The 18,758-nt window shown below is 41.0% G+C and overlaps 2 protein-coding genes across 2 annotated transcripts; both read right to left on the bottom strand.

Moving 5' to 3' along the window:
- Positions 1–2,434: 2,434 nt before the first annotated feature.
- LOC124260610 (calmodulin-4-like) lies at positions 2,435–12,975 on the bottom strand. The gene is made up of 4 exons (XM_046694931.1): positions 11,629–12,975; positions 6,203–6,508; positions 5,326–5,429; positions 2,435–2,871 (listed from the first exon to the last, which is right to left on the bottom strand). Exons 2-4 carry the CDS (start codon positions 6,503–6,505, stop codon positions 2,667–2,669), a joined length of 612 nt encoding a protein of 203 aa, XP_046550887.1. The 5' UTR covers positions 6,506–6,508; positions 11,629–12,975; the 3' UTR covers positions 2,435–2,666.
- An 8-nt stretch (positions 12,976–12,983) lies between these two features.
- On the bottom strand, positions 12,984–16,320 carry LOC124260611 (calmodulin-4-like). Its single transcript, XM_046694933.1, has 5 exons — positions 16,052–16,320; positions 15,782–16,003; positions 15,385–15,488; positions 14,080–14,620; positions 12,984–13,679 (listed from the first exon to the last, which is right to left on the bottom strand). The coding sequence occupies exons 2-4, from the start codon at positions 15,935–15,937 to the stop codon at positions 14,419–14,421; spliced, it is 462 nt and encodes a 153-aa protein (XP_046550889.1). The 5' UTR covers positions 15,938–16,003; positions 16,052–16,320; the 3' UTR covers positions 12,984–13,679; positions 14,080–14,418.
- Between the last annotated feature and the right edge of the window lie 2,438 nt (positions 16,321–18,758).

The raw sequence follows: 18,758 nt of genomic DNA on the forward strand, positions 1-18,758 counted from the left end.
GGCTCTTACTCTGTATCCCTAAAATTTACACAACTGCAAATAGCATATGTCGAAATAACCCACTTCGGCCTAACTTGGCATTCAGTGGGATGCGTAATAGGATATCCAGAAAAGCATGTTTACTCGTAAAATCGGGCAAAACTTAGAAAAAATACGAATAGCTGCTGAAAACAATAGATCAGACTATAGATGGCAATTAGGTCGCTCAGACAGGTATGACGACGGACCGTCGACTCACCTGGCATGAAATGCATGTGCTGCCTACAGGCGCCCAAGGGGTCATCTCAAAGATATTTTGTGCTTTTTCATGTGTGTTGACTATGTCTCATCTATTGATTCACATCTAACGTGTCTTTCTTTCATATAGTTTCATATAGTTTCTGTTGAGATATGTAAAAGAGTATGATACCCGAAAACCATAGAAACGCATAGTAGTAAATAAGTGGCATGACCACCCGAAGATCGACAGGACTGGATATTATTTGTAAATTGTTATGACATGCCGTGTACTTCCCCAGTATAATTGCCCTAAAGGATTATCGTATCTTAGCTGATATCTCTATCCCCAAGCCCGACCCAACGATCGTCTGCGACACCCGTCCAGGTGTTGCTTTTTAGACGAACCCTCCTTTCTGTTTCTTTTTATAGTGACAGTGAGACTCCATGGTAGCTACATCCTTAATAGCTTCAGCATGAAAGTTATTATTTTTTACTCCAGCTATCGTTTATAATAAAGCTACGTCTAATTTCAAATTGGTCACTTAAAAAGTGTCCTTTATAATACAATATCGTCGCACACTAATTTGCATACAGCCATGGTCTGTTCCAAATAATTCGTTTTGGACTTAGAAAAAATCGCATTGCTCATTTCTGCACTAATCTCTCCTCAGTAAAGTCCTTTTTCAACGTTTCTTGTGTCCCTACCATTGAGACTGTAGTTAGGCCGAACTTAGTTTAAGAGATATTTCACACTTGCACATATCAACTACATAAATTGTAGAGATAAATGAGAAAATACAGGGTTTTTTCCGACAGTACTATAACGTCATATATGTCGAACAGGATGGGTACCCTGAAATATGGATCATCCGGAAATGGGTCCCTGCATATTTGTTATGTAAAATGATTCTGCTATTATCTGGGTGATACAGCATACACTACCAACAACGCTGGCATCGTTGGTGTAGTATTATGTCCAGCAATATTTCAGCAGATCCATTATTTGGTCTCAACATCATGCGACCCTTGTTCACAGGTTGTCTGGTCAGTTTTAAATATTTCAGGTCTTAGTTACGCTTATGGAGTTTAAGACATGTGGAGAACATTTTCCAACTTTCCGTATCAGTAAAAACATGATGCTCCATGCAATACCATATTTGGACTTGTACCAAATGTATCCGTGTTCCCATTTGAACAAATAACATCCCCCTGTACAATGTATATGCCTGGAAAGTCCATCATCTTGGTCACCTTGTTCAGGATACTTTTTGTTTGTTTGTTCATTTTATTTTATTTTATTTATTTATGAAACTTGTTTCACAAAGGCTGACAGCGTTGAATTGTGCTGTTGTAACGTTATGGATGAAATATCGTTAAAACTACGATGGCGAGAGCAATATCGCAGTTTCTAGAATTTAGTCAGTGGTCAGCAAAGTCCGATCATGAATAGATTACCATGTTTGTCTTCAAAGAATTCACCAAAAGCCTAGACAAACATCTAGTCTCTGAAATGAACATACACTTAGAAAAAGGTTGGAAAATTACATTCCTAAAATATAGTAAAAAGGTACCCAGAGAGTTACCCTAATATATTTTGTGAAAATCTGTGGTAATCTAGACTTGCCACATATTCTTGTCTTCCAGGGGCTGTATTGGGTATATTTGTTACCGGGTTTGTATGACAGACTACCAAAAACATCAGTTGCCAAGAGTTAAAGATGGCCACCCATGACATTTTGGACTTGGAACAGTATTCTTTCGCTTTTCAACCTTACAGTGACCAAGTGATCCTGTAGCATTGAATTCGCTCTTATTACTTTAACATTAGAGTATGCGATCTAGTGTTTTGGGTGACGGGACTGTAATATATTTTGCTAACAGCTCCGTTCCTACCCCTCCTCACCACAAAGTTGTGGATTACACGCACGCACGCACGCACGCACGCACGCACGCACGCAAACATAACCCAACTACTAGCCACGCCCCATTTTTAACATCCACACATGCATTTGTCACAGACATACAAACATTTTTTCCATTGCCATATAAGTATTAACTTTTACTCATTATGAGCGTTGGCTTGTAGTTATACTAGTCGATTCGGCATTTCCGAAAGAGAGTGAGTTCGTCTTACGCCACTCAATGTAACAGCTTTATCACAGCGGGGAATACCTTCGAGGGAACGGTATACAAAAGTACAAAAGTGTTTTTTTCCTTTGAATCAATTTATTTCATTCCGCATTTATGAGGAATGTTAGTATACGTTAAGCACTCACAGTTGTACTTTGAATATTATTGTTCACATGAGGACAACAACGATCGTCTCCGACCATTGAGGCAATCCAGCTTCAGGCAATCAACCGATGATCACAAGAAAGTCACGTGCCCGCTCCAAGCCGTATACAGTCCCTTGTTCAGAAAGCTTCGGGAGTTAATTTCAGATGTCATTACTTTGGAGCATAAACTATTAGGGCTTTTTCCAAGTCCAGTTGTTCTTCTCCGGCGTTTTGACCGTTTGCATGCAACTCCTGGATCTGAATCTCGCTGAGGGGATGACCAGCACTGGCCATGAGCGCCGGGAACTCCTTGTACGTCACGCCACCAGCCGTCCTGACGTTGTAGACGTTGAATGCGCGTCTAATCTTAGCAGCGCTGTAACATAATTTGTGGTTATCATTGACAGGAACATCCTCAACAATCCAGGGTATGATATAACCTTTTTATTACCATAATATATCCGGACCCATTCGACACGGAAGTGAGTGTGTGAGTTTGGTATAACGCCGCACTCGGCGATATTCCAGCTATATGGACGTGTTCTGTAAGTATTCGAGTCTGGACCAGACAATCCAGTGATCAACAGCATGAGCATTGATCTACGCAATTGGGATACGATGTGTCAACCAAGTCAGCGAGTCTGACCACCCGATACTGTTAGTCGCTTCTTACGACAAGCATGGGTTACTGAAGACCAATACTAACCCGGATCTTCACGGGTCTACACGGAAGTGAAGTCACTATGTCTATTCTTCCCATCTGGATCTTCCCAGCACACATCTTCAGGGCAGGTATGTGACTGGGCGGTTGTTGGTAACCACTTGGACAAAATTTCTAATCACATACTTTAGATTTATTAGTCTGCATGATCGCGGCTGTAGCATGTTTCATGTTAAACATAAACCGATAGGTGATGAGAGATGAAACAGAACTGAATAGAAACATTTGTGGATGACGGGAATCGAGGTGAGGCGAGGTTAAATGTTGTTTAACGTCGTACTTAAGAATATTTCACGTACATGCGTGTGTATGTGTGGCTGCTTGTACTAGCCCAGACTTTAGCTGGTTTTATAATGCTAGCCCACTGAGATACCATGCCGCAATTAAGCATGAATGCCCAACTCAGACACATTATACGGACTCCGAGCCGACCAGTCCTTGTTGTACCCATTAATGCAGAGCGCCAGGCAGGGACAAACAAGTACCATATTTTAACGTCTTTCGGTATGACGCAGCTGGGGATCGAACCCGCGACCTTCCGCTCTCCGGGCGGACGCTCTATATAGCTAACCACTACACCACGGAGGCGGTTATGACGGGAATCGAACCCATAAGTAATACTCTAACCAGCTGACCACCAAACAGATTCTTTCGAAGTGACATAGCCTGTCTCAAAGTCCCTAAACAGTCCTTCCCCGCAATACAAAATCCCTAAATGAAGCAAATCTAAATCCCGCTAGGTACGGAATAACCGAGTTCACTGAGTCCCCCTTGTATTGAAGCTAATCTGTCCAACTTAATATGTTTCCGAGCCAGATATATTTTACGAGCGTTTCTGTAAGAGAGGTAAAGCACTCTTACGCATGCCATCATAGAAACACACTCTGTCAAACACAATTGTCAAGGTCCAAATTACCGAAGTAATACCTTTACTGAGGCAAACGTAAGTTGGACACACCGGCGTTCATAACGGTTGTTTCAAGTGTCGGATGAGACACCTTTCTTCGGTTTTGGTTGACAATGTAAAATATTCGTCCAACAGCTATAGCCTTCAGTTCTGGCCCGGGGCGCTGCTGCGAAACTCAAGTCTTACTATGTCAACCATAACCGGATTCTTGCTTTATCCCTATGATAATCCGACAGTTCGTTATTTTAAGTGGAATCGGATCACAATGAGTGAGTGAGTGAGTTTAGTTTTACGCCACACTCAGCAATATTCCAGCTATATGGCGGCGGTCTGTAAATAATCGAGTCTGGACCAGACAATCCAGTGATCAACAGCATGAGCATCGATCTGCGCAATTGGGAACTGATGACACGGATCACAATGTGTGAACAATGTGTGAAGCCAATTTCTGGTGTCCCCTGCCGTGATATTGCTGGAATATTGCTAAAAAGCGGCGCACAACTAAACTCACTCACTCGTGAGTCATAAAACCTTCTTTTTAATCCTAAGGACCTTTAATATGGACGCATTCCATCAAACATGCATGAAAAGTGAAATACTGAATACATTAAAATTAAAAAAGATTTCAAACTTTAATTCAGGGAGTGTTTAAGAGAGAGGTATTTAGGTTTAGAGAATTGGTATGTTTTAAGAAAAAACAATGACGTTATCCTTCTACTTTGTTTTGTATGTGTTTTGTATTTTGTTTTGCTTTACCCTGTCATATCTTGCAGTCAAGAATGAGAGATTAAGTTTGATTTTGTGCCGATTACAACGGCATTTCAGGCATATCATTGAATGTCATACTGATGAGGGAGTGTGGGGGTATGGTTATGGCAATATTTCAGCGAACACTCGAAATAGGCTTCACATTTTGCCCATGTATGGAATCGAACCCGGGTTTTCGGCGTGACGAGCTTGTGGTTTAATGGTTTTATATCATGGCTTGTCAGCTTTATGGATGAAGAAAACCAGAGGTGATGGAGGTCTTAGACCTTGATACTTTGGATGAAACACTGAACACGGACATAGTACTGACATACCAAAATAGAATCTGTGCGAACTTGGAATTTGGGACCTACGTATGAAGGTTTCCGGTACGCCTAAGGGAGGCAACTCTGCAATGGTTTGTAACAGTGAAGGCATGTCTCGTTCCTACTCACATATATTCTGTAGAGTTTGGTGGAGCTAGTGCTGGGACCACAGCAAGAAATTCATCCAGCGTGATTTTCCAATTTCCGTCAGTATCCATCTGCACAAATGCGAGCTGGAAAGAAGTCAGTTCAAATGAACAAAGTTTGAACTGTAATTATTATTAGTTTTTTCTGTTATATGTGAAATACAAGTCACATCTATGTTTCCGTGAGATTGATTACCGAACTTAATCAAATCTCATTACTCAAAATAATATAAACAGATCTTACTTCAAGCGGCTGCTAAACAATGCTTTGAGGACTTCAAGATACGCGTCACATCAAAAATACTGACCAATCCCATCGTCCTCCACCATATGATGAAAGGGACATTCGGAATGGGTTTTCTAATCATGCAACCTCGAAAACGTCAATGTGGGATAATGACACTGAGGGGTTGTACGACTCATTCCGACCAAATCATGGTCCAACTCTCGCTTCAATTCGATACACATTTGAACAGAAGAGACTTTGTACTACCGTACAACCTGGGACATTCCCTAACTTTTGTTTAGGTTTCATATCCTGACTCGAGAATTATAAAAAATTCTGACATTATTGCGTAGTCTGGAATGGAAGTCGCCAAAATAGCTCGTGCCGAAATAGCTCGTGTAAACTCCTTTCTGATTGGCTGATGTCAAATTCATATAGTAATTTCATTGGTCAATCAAAATCGTTTCAGTGTAACTTGTATGTTACTGATGTCCTCACCGGAAGCGGAAACTAAGGTTTGAATTCAGTGAGATCGGCAATATTCAAGTATAGGAATTTTCTGATATTTGTTCAGGGCATGAACAGGTCTAAATAAATCTCCACACCAGCATGAGAAAATAAATATAATACTAACAGCAATATCTTTTCTCGGTAGTCTATGGCCACAGATAATCAACAACTTCTCAAACTCGTCAATGGTCAGCGCGCCGTCTCCATTGCCACATTCTGAGTCCACCTTCAGAAACAGGTCAATGTACACTTTCCTTTCTTCCTGGGGCAGTTGATTTCTCCCGACTGGGTGGCTGGGTGCGTTACTCGAGACGACCTGTGTTTGGTGGTGTACGGCGACCGTTCCAGGACTGGAAGTCAGTGACTGCCCGGGGAGGGGGGCAAGGGCTAGGGGTAGAGAGGACCTGGCTTGACTCCTGGTGGACATATTCTGGAATTGGAGACAATCGAATTTACTAACAAGAACGAGATTACAGGACTTAAAACTGTTAATAACAACTGATCTATGAAGACATGTTTCCGTTGACGAAGGTGAAACAGTCTTGTTAGCGGGAACTGATTCTTCCTAAAACTAGTTTCGGGGAATTAGCTTCGGGATCGCCGAAAGGCTCTCAAGCAAAGCAGGAATCTTTATTAGATATAACAGAAGTCAAGGAACACACTTTCAATTAACAGGTAATTAACAGATAGACTAATAATTCAGACAAATAAATATCATATTAATGCAGAAACTATGCAATTGAAATTACAAAGAATATGACAAGACCACGATATAGCTACAGTTGAAAAAGACATGCTGAATTCAGAATGTACATGTACATATCGTTGTGCATGTACTGGTTGTAAGCAGCCACGACTTCCTTTACTAAAAGGACGTATTATTTTAACTGAACTATTTTGCTGGAACTCTAATGATGGTATTTGAAAATGATGGGGTGTTTTACTGGGGTTCTCAATTATTCGTAACCTTATTCAATATATATTTTAACTAAATAACTAAACAAACGAACGGCTGATTTTTTTCATAAAGTCTTTCATAAAAAATATACATTGCTGTTTATACAACTCAAATTCAAGTGAACGAAAAAGCTATTTCACTTTTTTTTAATTTAAAGACTACTTACTATGTGAAAACAGTTGTGTCGAAAAATAAGTGAAATACATGTATATTCACTATCACAAATGTAGTTATATCTTGAAAGATATCAAATGGTGGGTAATAAGTACATTTGAAAGCTGGATTTGTCCAAGGCGTTACAAAAGGACTATTCGCTGGCAACAGAACCAAAAATCTGCAAACACAAATACACCACCATCTAAAAAAATCAAATGATACTAAGCAAAATATGTATATAGACTGTCTAGGCCCAAAGCGAATTCCCGCCAGGTGAGCCTGGTCTAAGCATGGAGGAGTTATGTCCCTTTATGCATTATGGCTACCTCGCCGACGCTTCTGCAATCTTTCATGGGAAAGAAATGTCATTATGTTTCCCTCGCTTTCCCCAATTACGTGACCTCGCCATCAAAACAATAGGTCACTCAAAAGGCAAATGCTGACCTATGAGCCAGTCTCGTCCAACTGGTATCAATATGGTTAAAATGAGATCTTTCACTCTAATACAGTCCTTCCTTACCTGAAGATGTCCACAATGAGTGAGTTAGCGTGTTTAGTTTTAAACCGCACTCAACAATATTCCAGCTATCCGATTTAGAATTATTCTTCAGCAATCCATACTTGCGACTAACGGGATCGGGTGGTCAGGCTCGCTGACTTGGTTGATACATGTCACCGTATAGCAATTACGTAGATCGATGCTCATGATGTTGATCACTGGATTGTCTGGCCCCGACTGGATTATTTACAGACCGCCGCCATATAGCTGGAATATTGCTGAGTACGGCGTTAAACAACAAACCAACCAACCTTTGGTTGAGAATGATGCGTACCATAGTTATAGTTTGGTCACGCCACCCCAATATAATTATGCATGGTGTGCTTGCTTAGTTTTCATCCCCACAGTTGCCATGGGAACGAGCTGATGGGGAATGAATGTTGCAACATGCGGCTTGGCTGACTGCACATAATCTGTATAAGATGGAATGTGAAGGGGGAGCACGAACTGATGAAAGCTTTTGGACCCACACACCCACCTTGACAGACCTAAAAACACCAGAACCAATCTTGAATTCGAACCCAAGACAAATCACTAGGGCTGTAACGATGCATCGAACTATCGATGGATTGCAATTGTTGAGTCTCCGATAGCAATTATTCGATGGTAGAAACGAAAAACTATCAATAGTATGTGTGACTATCGATAGTTTAGTAATTGACTTTCGTTGATAAATGTGCGGCGCAAAATACAGGAAGTACCAGATTCGTTCACTTTGATTTAGAGTTATCCGCCCCTGTTACCTCTTAAACAAACTTGATTGTTTACTTGATCAGGGTTTCAAGTTTCTTGTCAGTTATTAAAAGAGACTGAAACTATTTAGGCTGACCTATTGTAATCGTTCGGATTAATATTATTATTATTTATTATTCCGTCGATTTTTGTACCAAACATACCTCCTAAACCAATGCTCCGAATCGCTTACAAAAAATCACAGAGATGCCCACCGAGATGAAGATATTCCCCTTTACAATCTCTAGGCTCTAGGCCCAATAGCAAAGGGGAGATAATTTAAAATTAATTCCAAAATTTCAAAGTTTGACAGCAAATATCTCAAGAACTAATCGTTTCAACACTTCCAAATCTCTTGTGCAGATGCACAATCGAATTCCAAACAATTTTGCCTGGACGGGTCAAGTCGCTAAAAGGTACCATTTGGCAGTTATTTTTGTTTTCAGTTTTTTGCCATGTGTACATCACCCCCGCGACCCCGGCTGAATTTGGAAGATCCGCTCGCCTGTCAAAAACGTGTTCTGGCTCCGTTTTGGACGAATTTTTCATAACCCTCAAATACAATTCAAACACCCGTTACTCTCAAACCAACCGTCCGATTTCGACCAAAATGTACCTGTACAAGTGGGCTATTAGTGTCGATTATAACTACTGATTGCAGTGATGTATCTCCAAAGACAACAGAGGGACAAGTGAAATTATATTTTCCACACTTTAGTTGCTATCTTCATCGGTTCTCTAGAGAACACAATGAAAGTTATCCGTATGTATCTCAAACGTTAGCTGATCAGTTTCTGTTCTACGTTTGGTATATATCTTCTTCATGATTGTTAGAGGTAATTAAGATAGCTGTTTGAACAAAGGGTTCTTCTGTTTTGAGATTCATGATACCCAAATGATATTTTTTAATCTAAGAAAAAAAGGTTTCGTGATGAATTTATCAAAACTTAAAGACCTTCCAGTACATACGGTCGAAGAGCATTCGACTAGCAGTGAAATGATTTATATTAACTAAAACTATTACAACTTTCATCAAATATGTGACAGACACAATAGGCTAGATAGAACTAAAGCCAAGGAGCCCTCATCGTTGCTTGTAACTTCATTTCAACTTGTTTTTATTTCATATAAACTATACATTCATTTGAGGAATCTAGGAGAAAAAACTATTGCAATAGCATTGCAATAGTTGGTTACAATAGACTATCGGTATCGCAGTAGTTGTTTTCCCCTCAATAGTCATCCCTACAACTCACCTCGTCGTATTTCGCCGCTATGGGTGACAGAAGCAGCTGTGTTCATGTCTCATTGCACACTATTTAAGAAATACACTTCGCTCTACCACCATGTATAGTGTAATAAAACACACTTTTGCCCTGAACTATTATAGTTAAAGCACGAGGACGCTTGCGTCCGAGTGCTTTAACGTTATAATAGTTCAGGGCGAAAATGTTTTTATTACACTATACAGAATGGTAGGGCGAAGTGTATTTCTTTCTAAGATGCCAAATTTAATACTTTCTAAAGATAATTACGATTAATTTAAGGCAGAAAACAAACGACGGTGTCGGTGACCTAAATTAAGAATCCTCGCACAGGGCTAACTGGCGCGCTGTTCTATAGATGTGTCTGTCCCCTACATTAAGACGAACGTTACCAGAAAAAAACAAATGATAACAGTTTGATGACGGTTTACGTTGGGATTAAATATCTTCTCTGAATTATTTTAATTACATCTGTCATTAACGTAAACCATATGGGGCAATATGAACGTTGCATTTCTACTACCAGCGTAAGTTTAGATCAGTACATCCAGAGGAAGTTGAGTAGTCAAGCGACATTCCACAATTGCATTGTGGGAATGTAAACATTACGAACGTTACCGTGTCGCTGAAAACTTGTGAGTCGAAATGACACATTTTAACCGTCGTAAAACATAAACGTAATGTTTCCACCAGTGATGTTAGCTGCGTGAAGCAACAGCAAACCAAGAAAGTGGATGCAACGGTGTAGTTTACTGTAGGAGGCCGTACGAGGCGATGACAACTGACATGCATCGTGACGTCGCTTACATTGTGACGTAATGTAAAATGGTTCGATTACGAGGGGGCACACTAGAATGGCGCAGTGACGGGATAACGTCATTCAATTGTTGCGTCATCAAAAAACTATACCTTTATTGTCTGATAATGTATTTTTTTTTTCGATTGTTCTAACCGCTAGGCATCTTAGAAGGACGTATACTAACTCAACATAGTTAAGTAACCCCAATATGTATGTAATTATAGTTCTTATCATCCAAACAGGGTTCCACAGGAGATATTGCTTGTTTGAGATCATACGATATCTCCAAGGAGATGTCGTTTTGACAGTAGATTTTGTACAATGCCCTGACAATGCTATGACGTCATGATCTTGATGACGTCACAATGCTATGACATCGCTACACTGCAAGTCTAATGGTAGTACAGTGTTCAGAGGTGTACATTTTCCATTGAAAACTAATGAAGAGTGATTTTTGAAAAAGGTAAAAATATTTGTAACTTTTTCAACTCTTGTGGATATATTTGATATCAGTAGACACTTGGGTAACATTCTCTATATATGCCCAGGTATTTAGATATTCGACACTATTATTATACTCTACTCAGTAAGGGAAATGTGGCCCTGGAGAACATTAAGTAGTCAGAAAGGTAAAAGAAATACCTGAATATTTATATACTCACAACTAACACATGCACATATTCCACAAGGTGGGGTAGCCTAGTGGTTAAAGCGTTCGCTCGTCACGCCGAAGAACCATGTCGATTCCCCACATAAGTCAATGTGTGAAGCCCAGTTCAGGTACACCCTGATATTGCAGGAATGTTACTAAAGGTGGCTTAAAACAAGACTCACTACCTCACAAATTTCACCTATATATGTTTTAGCTAAACATCAGCAATAATACATTAATCATCAGCGTCAACAACTGATGCAAAATAGACCACTTCGTTGCCTAGTAACACTACTAAATTCGATGAGATGAGGTTAAATTGATCTGAAACATCTACAAGAAACTAATGCCTTGCAATTTCATTAAAACACGTCACGATGTCCATCTATAACGTTGTATACACAGACAGAATCAAGAGAAAACTCAAACCTTGCATTGTATTCCACAGCTTCAACCTTGTATAGTGCGTCTCTCACAAGACACCTAATATCCCGAGATCCTGTATGTATGTAGATATGCGTCAATAGATACTGTGTTAGGAGCAACCGCCAGCTTGTATTCATTAATCTGTCGCCATTTTTATGTGCATCCAACAGAATCAGGCCACGTCAGATCCCTGTAGCACTCATTTGTGTTGACAGTTGTATTCACAGAAATATTGTCTTATTGCCTATGACATACGATTTATCATTTCTTAACGTAAACATTATATAAATAGCTGTTAAGGACATTAACAAATTGAATTTTACAGACATTAATTGTTTAATGGTATTTGGAGTTGATGCATGAATCAATTCCAGAACGAACATATTCAACTGTCTTCAAAGGTTCGTCAAATGCAGGGGTGGTGGTGTAGCGTAGTGGATAAAGCGTTCGCTCGTCACGCCGAAGACCCGGGTTCGATTCCCCACATGGGTACACTATGAGAAGCCCATTTCTGGTGTCCCCCGCCGTGATATTGCTGGAATATTGCTAAAAGCGGCGTAAAACCAAACTCACTCACTCGTCAAATGCAAGCCCATCGCCAACCAGTGTTACAAAAGGTTGGACACAGTATAGCATGTATTAAACATATATGGATTAATATTGCACATATAGAGAGTCCCATCAGTCTTGCGGAATGCAGGCAACAGATGTGACCATTTTGAAGCTTTACAATATTCTGATTATGAGTAATGCATGAACACAGGATAGCAGTATACAAGCAGGACGTAAAGATGATTCAGACAAGATTTAGAATAGTACAAACACCGCTATGTATCTTCCGCGATGTTATAAGCTTTGAAAGCCACGTGACACAAGGTACGCCCTACAAAATGGTCCGTATTCTGTAGCAACGACATAGAGCATTACCACGGGAAAGGACATTTACTTCCTTTGGACACGAGTGAGACGACCCACAGCTTGGGAACCGACCAAGATATGACACATGAGCGCCGATTTAGAGACACTGCATCCCGTCTTCATACCGTTTGATTCCCATTCCGTCAATATCTAGCTGATATGGTTATGATACTAGCAACGTTTGTCTATCGAGGTCACCTGACAATGCGCGTGACAGTCGCCATTTTGTCCTTTAGCATTTTGTCCGGCTTGTCGTAGAACGCAGGGGAAAATCTAGTGTTAAGTGACTGGATTATCTGATGTCATTTTGACAACACAAAGCATCATAATTATTCAGTATGATTCAATCATGTTTGTCACTGGTTTCGACAAGGGATTTTGATTACTGTATGACTGTGTGTTAGACATTGATGAAGGACAGTATAACAGTTGTAATATTAGCATCAGGTAACGCAAAATGACGTATTTAGAAACAGACTGTCTGATCAATACTTGCTTATGTGCATGAAAATATCAAAGAAATATACTCATGCCAATACCCCCAACCTATTCATGAAATTGAAGGAGGCGGCAACCATTATTGGTATGGGTATATATCAGCAAAATGGTAAATTGTGGGGTGATGATGATTTGTATGCAGACGCATGTACAATGTGAATTAACCCCTAAAATTTGTCATGTACAGAATCACTGACACCCCACACCCCTGGTCCAAGTGTACAAAATTGGCGACCCCCAAACTCCCCAGAATAAACGGGTGACCCCACCCCACCCCTTAAAATCATCAGCACTGCCCTTAATATGAACGGTTTTCAGACATTAATATGAACTGTTTCAAAGTGAAAATGGGACAGGAAGAGTTGAAACTGAAGCAAGGACTGATAACAGGTAACTGTCTTGAAGCTCATGAGAGCGAGGGAGGTTTATACCATGTTTAAATACATCACGGCATGCCAGCTCAATGTTGGACAAAAGTCTGAATCTATGCAGATCTACTTAGAAGTTAACCACAATGACGAAACCCACGAGCAGGGCATGATGATGACACACCCCCTCAACGTAATCAGGACGAATCTCATTAGACGATATAACTGAGGTATAAAAGACAGTACACGTTTGGATTTGAAGAGATTATTCTGTCACATTATGTAATTACACAGACAGGCAGGTGTGATACTTGTACACATGACATGTTATTATGTCTGTTGATTGCAACATGTTATACACAAAAAATGAGCATGTATTTACAAAACCCAACATCTCTATATATACACACACAATGAGCCGTGAGGGCATCTGCAAATGAGCCAGCCGTTACACTTGAGTGCACACCCACCCGCTCTGACTGGGTTCGGTATCCCGGCTGCTTCGTTTCTTGGGAAGTAAACCCAAGTACAAAATATTGCACTTTTGATTGGCGATTGTACGCTTATAATTTTGTTTATATGTTTTTTCATAACCAGCAATGTATATTATATGTCATGAATAAGTGATAACTGTGTTTTAATTATGTTTGATTTTTTGGTTGCATGTGACCTTTAAGAAAAACAACAACGAAATGTTTTTGAAAAGTGTTTGAATGTGACTTACACCGCCTCAGTATTGTACGACGTCTATGGTATTTTGCCAACAAGGAAACAATGTTTGTGACACGGATGTCACAAAAACGTTAATATTTTTACATATATGGTAAGCATCGGGTGGGTACTCTCTTTTGTACGTCAGTTTATAAGTATCAGGTTATCTATCAGCGTTACTGGGTATCCAGTCTGCATGAACAGCATAGGCGCACCGTGACCAGTCCAAATGTCCATGCTTCGACTCGCATTGGACCACGTGTGCCAGATCAGATTGCAGCAGATATCTATGCCGTTATTAGGCTACGTATAGAGTGAGAAATTCTTCAAAGTTCAGTTTGCCATCTCCGTCTTTGTCACACTTGGCTATAAGGTCGTGTATCTGGATCTTGCTGAGTGGTTGACCTGCTTTGGACATGATGATCTGAAACTCTTCCTGGGTCACGTAGCCATCTTTGTTGACGTCATATACGTCAAATATACGTCTAACTCTGGCAGCGCTGTAACAGGATGTGAGGTTAAGACTTATAGTTCACGGCATTAACATTGATAACACATACCAAATTCATTAGTTGATATCACTACAATGACACTTCATTGCAATTCGTGCACGTCATCGTCATCATGACGTTGATATGGTTGTAGAGGCAGGGTAATCGATTGTAACTTTTTAATAACAATAAAATCAGACAAGATTTGTTTTGAGGGTAAATGTGTGCTTTATATGACTATTCTACTATTTCTAAATAGTTTTCATCCAAAAGTATCCTTTAAGTATCCTCTCCGACAATGAATACAATATATCATGTCAGCATGACAACAGGTTATAGCAATGGAGATTATGACTAAAACGGTGTTCCATCGTATAGATGTGACGGTTCATGTGTCACAGTGACTTCACAACTAGCTGTTGCATGCAGCATTCCACTCAAACATTCTCTAAATTCAGTATTGATGGACATGTCTTATGTCTAATTATTTCCGGTTAATGTAGACGATAACAGAGATGCAAACGTGGCAGATGAATGACATGCATTCTACGGAGTAGTCCTAAGCTATCGGATGTCAACTGGTCTATCAAGTCACCAATATTGTAAACCATGAAGGCCGGTATCACTCCAGATGTCTTCCCAAACTAGCTAACATGCGTTACCTGGGTTTATTGTTCCCCGATCCTTCATTTTAGCGTCATCAAACCTCAAACTATGCCTGGCATACACTATGTATGTACATATCCCAACCATGTGTTCTGTTATCAACTCACATAAAATCTGCCGAATCAGGGGGAGATAACCGTGGGAGGACTGCAAGGAACTCGTCCAGTGTGATCTTCCAATTCTCGTCGGTATCCAGCTGTACAAAGACTTTCTGGAAAGAAGTCCGTTGAACTACTGAGTAAACATAACTATAACAGATGGTACTTATGGAAAAACGAGCCTAAATGCCAAAAGGATGTCATTATGCGATAAGTATAATTTGATGTACTAATTTACTTTAGTCTCAGTGGTTTTCCACGGTTTATGGTAATATTGCCTCGGTAATCTCTACTGTATAAACAATTTACATACAGACAGGCTGACAGATGGGCGGACGGACAGTCAGATAAATACATAATGACATGGGTGAAATACGATTGAATGGGTATGATGAGATGAACTTACGGTAATGTCCGCTCTAGGCACCCTATGGCCACAGAATATCAACAGCTTCTCTAACTCGTCAATTGTCAGCGCGCCGTCTCCATCCCCACTTTCTGAGTCCACCTTCAGGAACATCTCAGTGTAGGCCATCTTTTCTTCGTGGGAGAGATGGGCCATGTTGGCCTAAATTGTATGCCACGGTAGTCTCGTGACGTCGGGTAGATGTGTGAATACTCTCGATTCGCGACGCCGGGTAGATGTGTGAATTCTCTCGTCTCAAGGTACCAGGTTAAGGTACCAGGGAGATATGGGAATGCTCCCCTCTCCAGATACCAGGTAGAAGTGTGAATACACTCGTCTAGTGATCCCGGGAAGATTCGTGAATACTCTCGTGTTGTGACGCCGGGAAGATGTGTGAATACACTCGTCTTGTGACGCCGGGCTGATGTGTGAATACACTCGTCTTGTGACGCCGGGAAGATGTGTGAATACTCTCGTCTTGTGACGTCAGGCTGATGTGTGAATACACTCGTCTTGTGACTGCTGTATGGTGTGTGAATATTCACGTCAAGTGATGAACTGGCGGATGCAGTATATTAGCTCCTGTTTGGACCAGGACACATCTCCACAATCAAGTAGCAACATCCTCGACCACATCCGTGTTAACATCCTTAGCGTCTAATCTGCTCTACAAACAGGATGTCCATATTTCCACATTAGGAGTGTGACTACAGAGATACGTTCAATACGTTCACTCTACTTTATCTATTTGTATACGTGTAAGGGGGCATGATAGGGCAGTAACAACACACGTCAGACACATTTAAACCAGTCAGACACATTTAAACCAGTCAGCTTTTGTGAATGATGCTTGGTTTTACGCCGCTGCAATATTCCAGCAATGAGACACCATAAATGGGCTTCACACATTGTGGGTGGAATCGAACCTGGGTCCTCGGTGTGACGAGCGAACGCTTTAACCACTAGGCTACCCCAACGCCCCTATGCTTTGGTGAGTGTGGATGACTTTCTGTATTGGTAACGGTGGAAAAAAATTATATTTTTCTGGTATTTTGCCAAGTTTCCGAAGGCATACTATTCCGCAGCCTACTGTAACGTGTACTCTTGAAAAACACGCAGTCGATATTGGAAAAATCTGATAAAAAAATACGAAGAGGTGTCGAATAAAGTCAACAAGGAAGCACTAGGTGTTACATTTCAGGCAACAGATGTGTATTGTAAAGGCGCAAATAACCTTCAAAACAACATGGATGTGTTGTTTATACTGTGAACGTATGATTTCTGTGTTTGTTTGTTGTTTAAAGCCGCTCTCAGCAATATTCCAGCTATTTGACGGCAGTGTGTAAATAATCGAGTCTGGACCAGACACTTCAGTGATCAGCAGCATGCGCATCGATATACCTACTTGGGATACGATGACATGTGTCAACTAAGTGATCCCCCCGTTAGTCGCCTCTTACGACAAACATGGGTTACTGAAGATCAATTCTAAACCGGATCTTCATGTCTTGAAGGAGATGATGTGATCAACAATAGGCCATTCCTCCAAAATGGATCTCTCAATGACAATTCGTCAAGTTATCGTCTATTCCTTCTGGGCGGTGGGGTAGCCTAGTGGTTAAAGCGTCCGCTCGTCACGCCGAAAACCCGGGTTCGAATCCCCACATGGGTACAATGTGTGAAGCCCATTTCTGGTGTCCCCCGCCGTGATGTTGCTGGAACATTGCTAAAAGCGGCGTAAAACCAAACTCAGTGAGTCAGTCAGTCTATTCCTTCTATCTGCAGCACATGGGCCAGTCCGTTAAGGTAGAGAACGTCGGCATACACGTCGTCCGATTACATCCCAGGCGTCAGGGCCGATGACTGGCCATTGCATTTTTGTGACATCTTGCTGCTGGAGATAGACAGTTACCATACGTGCACGTCTTGAAGATAGACATGGGCCAGCAGGGCCCAGAAATCAGTGTTTTGTGCTGTAGTACTATTAAAGCAAGTGTAGTTACTGTGGTTAGTGAAAATCAGTCTTATGAGATATTTGACGACTTTTCAATGAAGTGTTAAAACGACCTCCGTCTTAACTTGGGCGGAGGAATGGGTCTGTGCACGTGGTATGTTTTGGTTTCCACGCTGACCTTAGTCATAACTGATCAACCCTGGTCTTTCTTGTAACGATCGATCATAATGCATGTATGTAACTATCACCCATTAACGTGCGAATATGAGCTGAATCTCGGCAGGATAACGCCATAGGAAAGGACTGCCTGACTCAGTTTGGTTTTACGCCGCTTTTAGCAATATTCCAGCAACATCACGGCGAGGGATACCAGAAATGGGCTTCACACATTGTACCCATGTGGGGATTCGAACCCGGGTCTTCAGCGTGACGAACCAACGCTTTAACCACTAGGCTACTCCACCGCCCCTCCATAGGAACGGAATGATACCAGGGTCATGTTAAGCATAACTGGTATTTATGGACACAATATAAAGAGTGGGTACTATCAGCTCTATCTGGCACAGCAATATGCTAAGTTGTTGGACAATGTCAGACATTTGCATCGGCGATGGAATCCATCAGGGACATATTACTAAGGCAATAAATCAGCTCCATTAAGAAGGCTTTCCTGTCACACACTGCATCATATCACCGACTAAACGCTGACCCTGTGGCCCTGATATGTTAAAAAGCACATCCGAGAAAAGCTTGTCTATGTACCGTGTGTGCGAGATAGATAACTTGACGATAGATGTCAATGCGCTCTCTCACACTTTTTCTCTCTCTCCCGCTCTCTCTCACTCACTCTCACTTTATCGCTCTCCCGCTCTCTCACCCAATCACTCTCTCACACTCGCTCTCGCTTTTTCTCGCTCTCTCTATTTCACCATCTATCTCTTGTTCGCTCGCTCTCTTTGTCTCATCCTCTCTATCTCTCTCGCTCTCTATCGCTGTGTCTCTATCTTTCACTCCTCGCTCTCT

This window comes from Haliotis rubra, unplaced genomic scaffold (genome assembly GCF_003918875.1).
Source record: "Haliotis rubra isolate DU_JTF1 unplaced genomic scaffold, ASM391887v1 Scf77, whole genome shotgun sequence".
Taxonomy (NCBI): Eukaryota; Metazoa; Mollusca; class Gastropoda; order Lepetellida; family Haliotidae; genus Haliotis; species Haliotis rubra.

What these genes read in the sequence shown, in the direction of transcription:
- LOC124260610 (XM_046694931.1), bottom strand. Translation starts at nt 6,505, where the DNA reads ATGTCCACCAGGAGTCAAGCCAGGTCCTCTCTACCCCTAGCCCTTGCC. An exon ending in TACCGAGAAAAGATATTGCT is followed by an intron (nt 5,430 to 6,202) that starts GTTAGTATTATA and finishes ACTTCTTTCCAG; the next exon opens with CTCGCATTTGTGCAGATGGA. An exon ending in CCAAACTCTACAGAATATAT is followed by an intron (nt 2,872 to 5,325) that starts GTGAGTAGGAAC and finishes ATTATGTTACAG; the next exon opens with CGCTGCTAAGATTAGACGCG.
- LOC124260611 (XM_046694933.1), bottom strand. Translation starts at nt 15,937, where the DNA reads ATGGCCCATCTCTCCCACGAAGAAAAGATGGCCTACACTGAGATGTTC. An exon ending in TGCCTAGAGCGGACATTACC is followed by an intron (nt 15,489 to 15,781) that starts GTAAGTTCATCT and finishes ACTTCTTTCCAG; the next exon opens with AAAGTCTTTGTACAGCTGGA. An exon ending in CCTGATTCGGCAGATTTTAT is followed by an intron (nt 14,621 to 15,384) that starts GTGAGTTGATAA and finishes ATCCTGTTACAG; the next exon opens with CGCTGCCAGAGTTAGACGTA.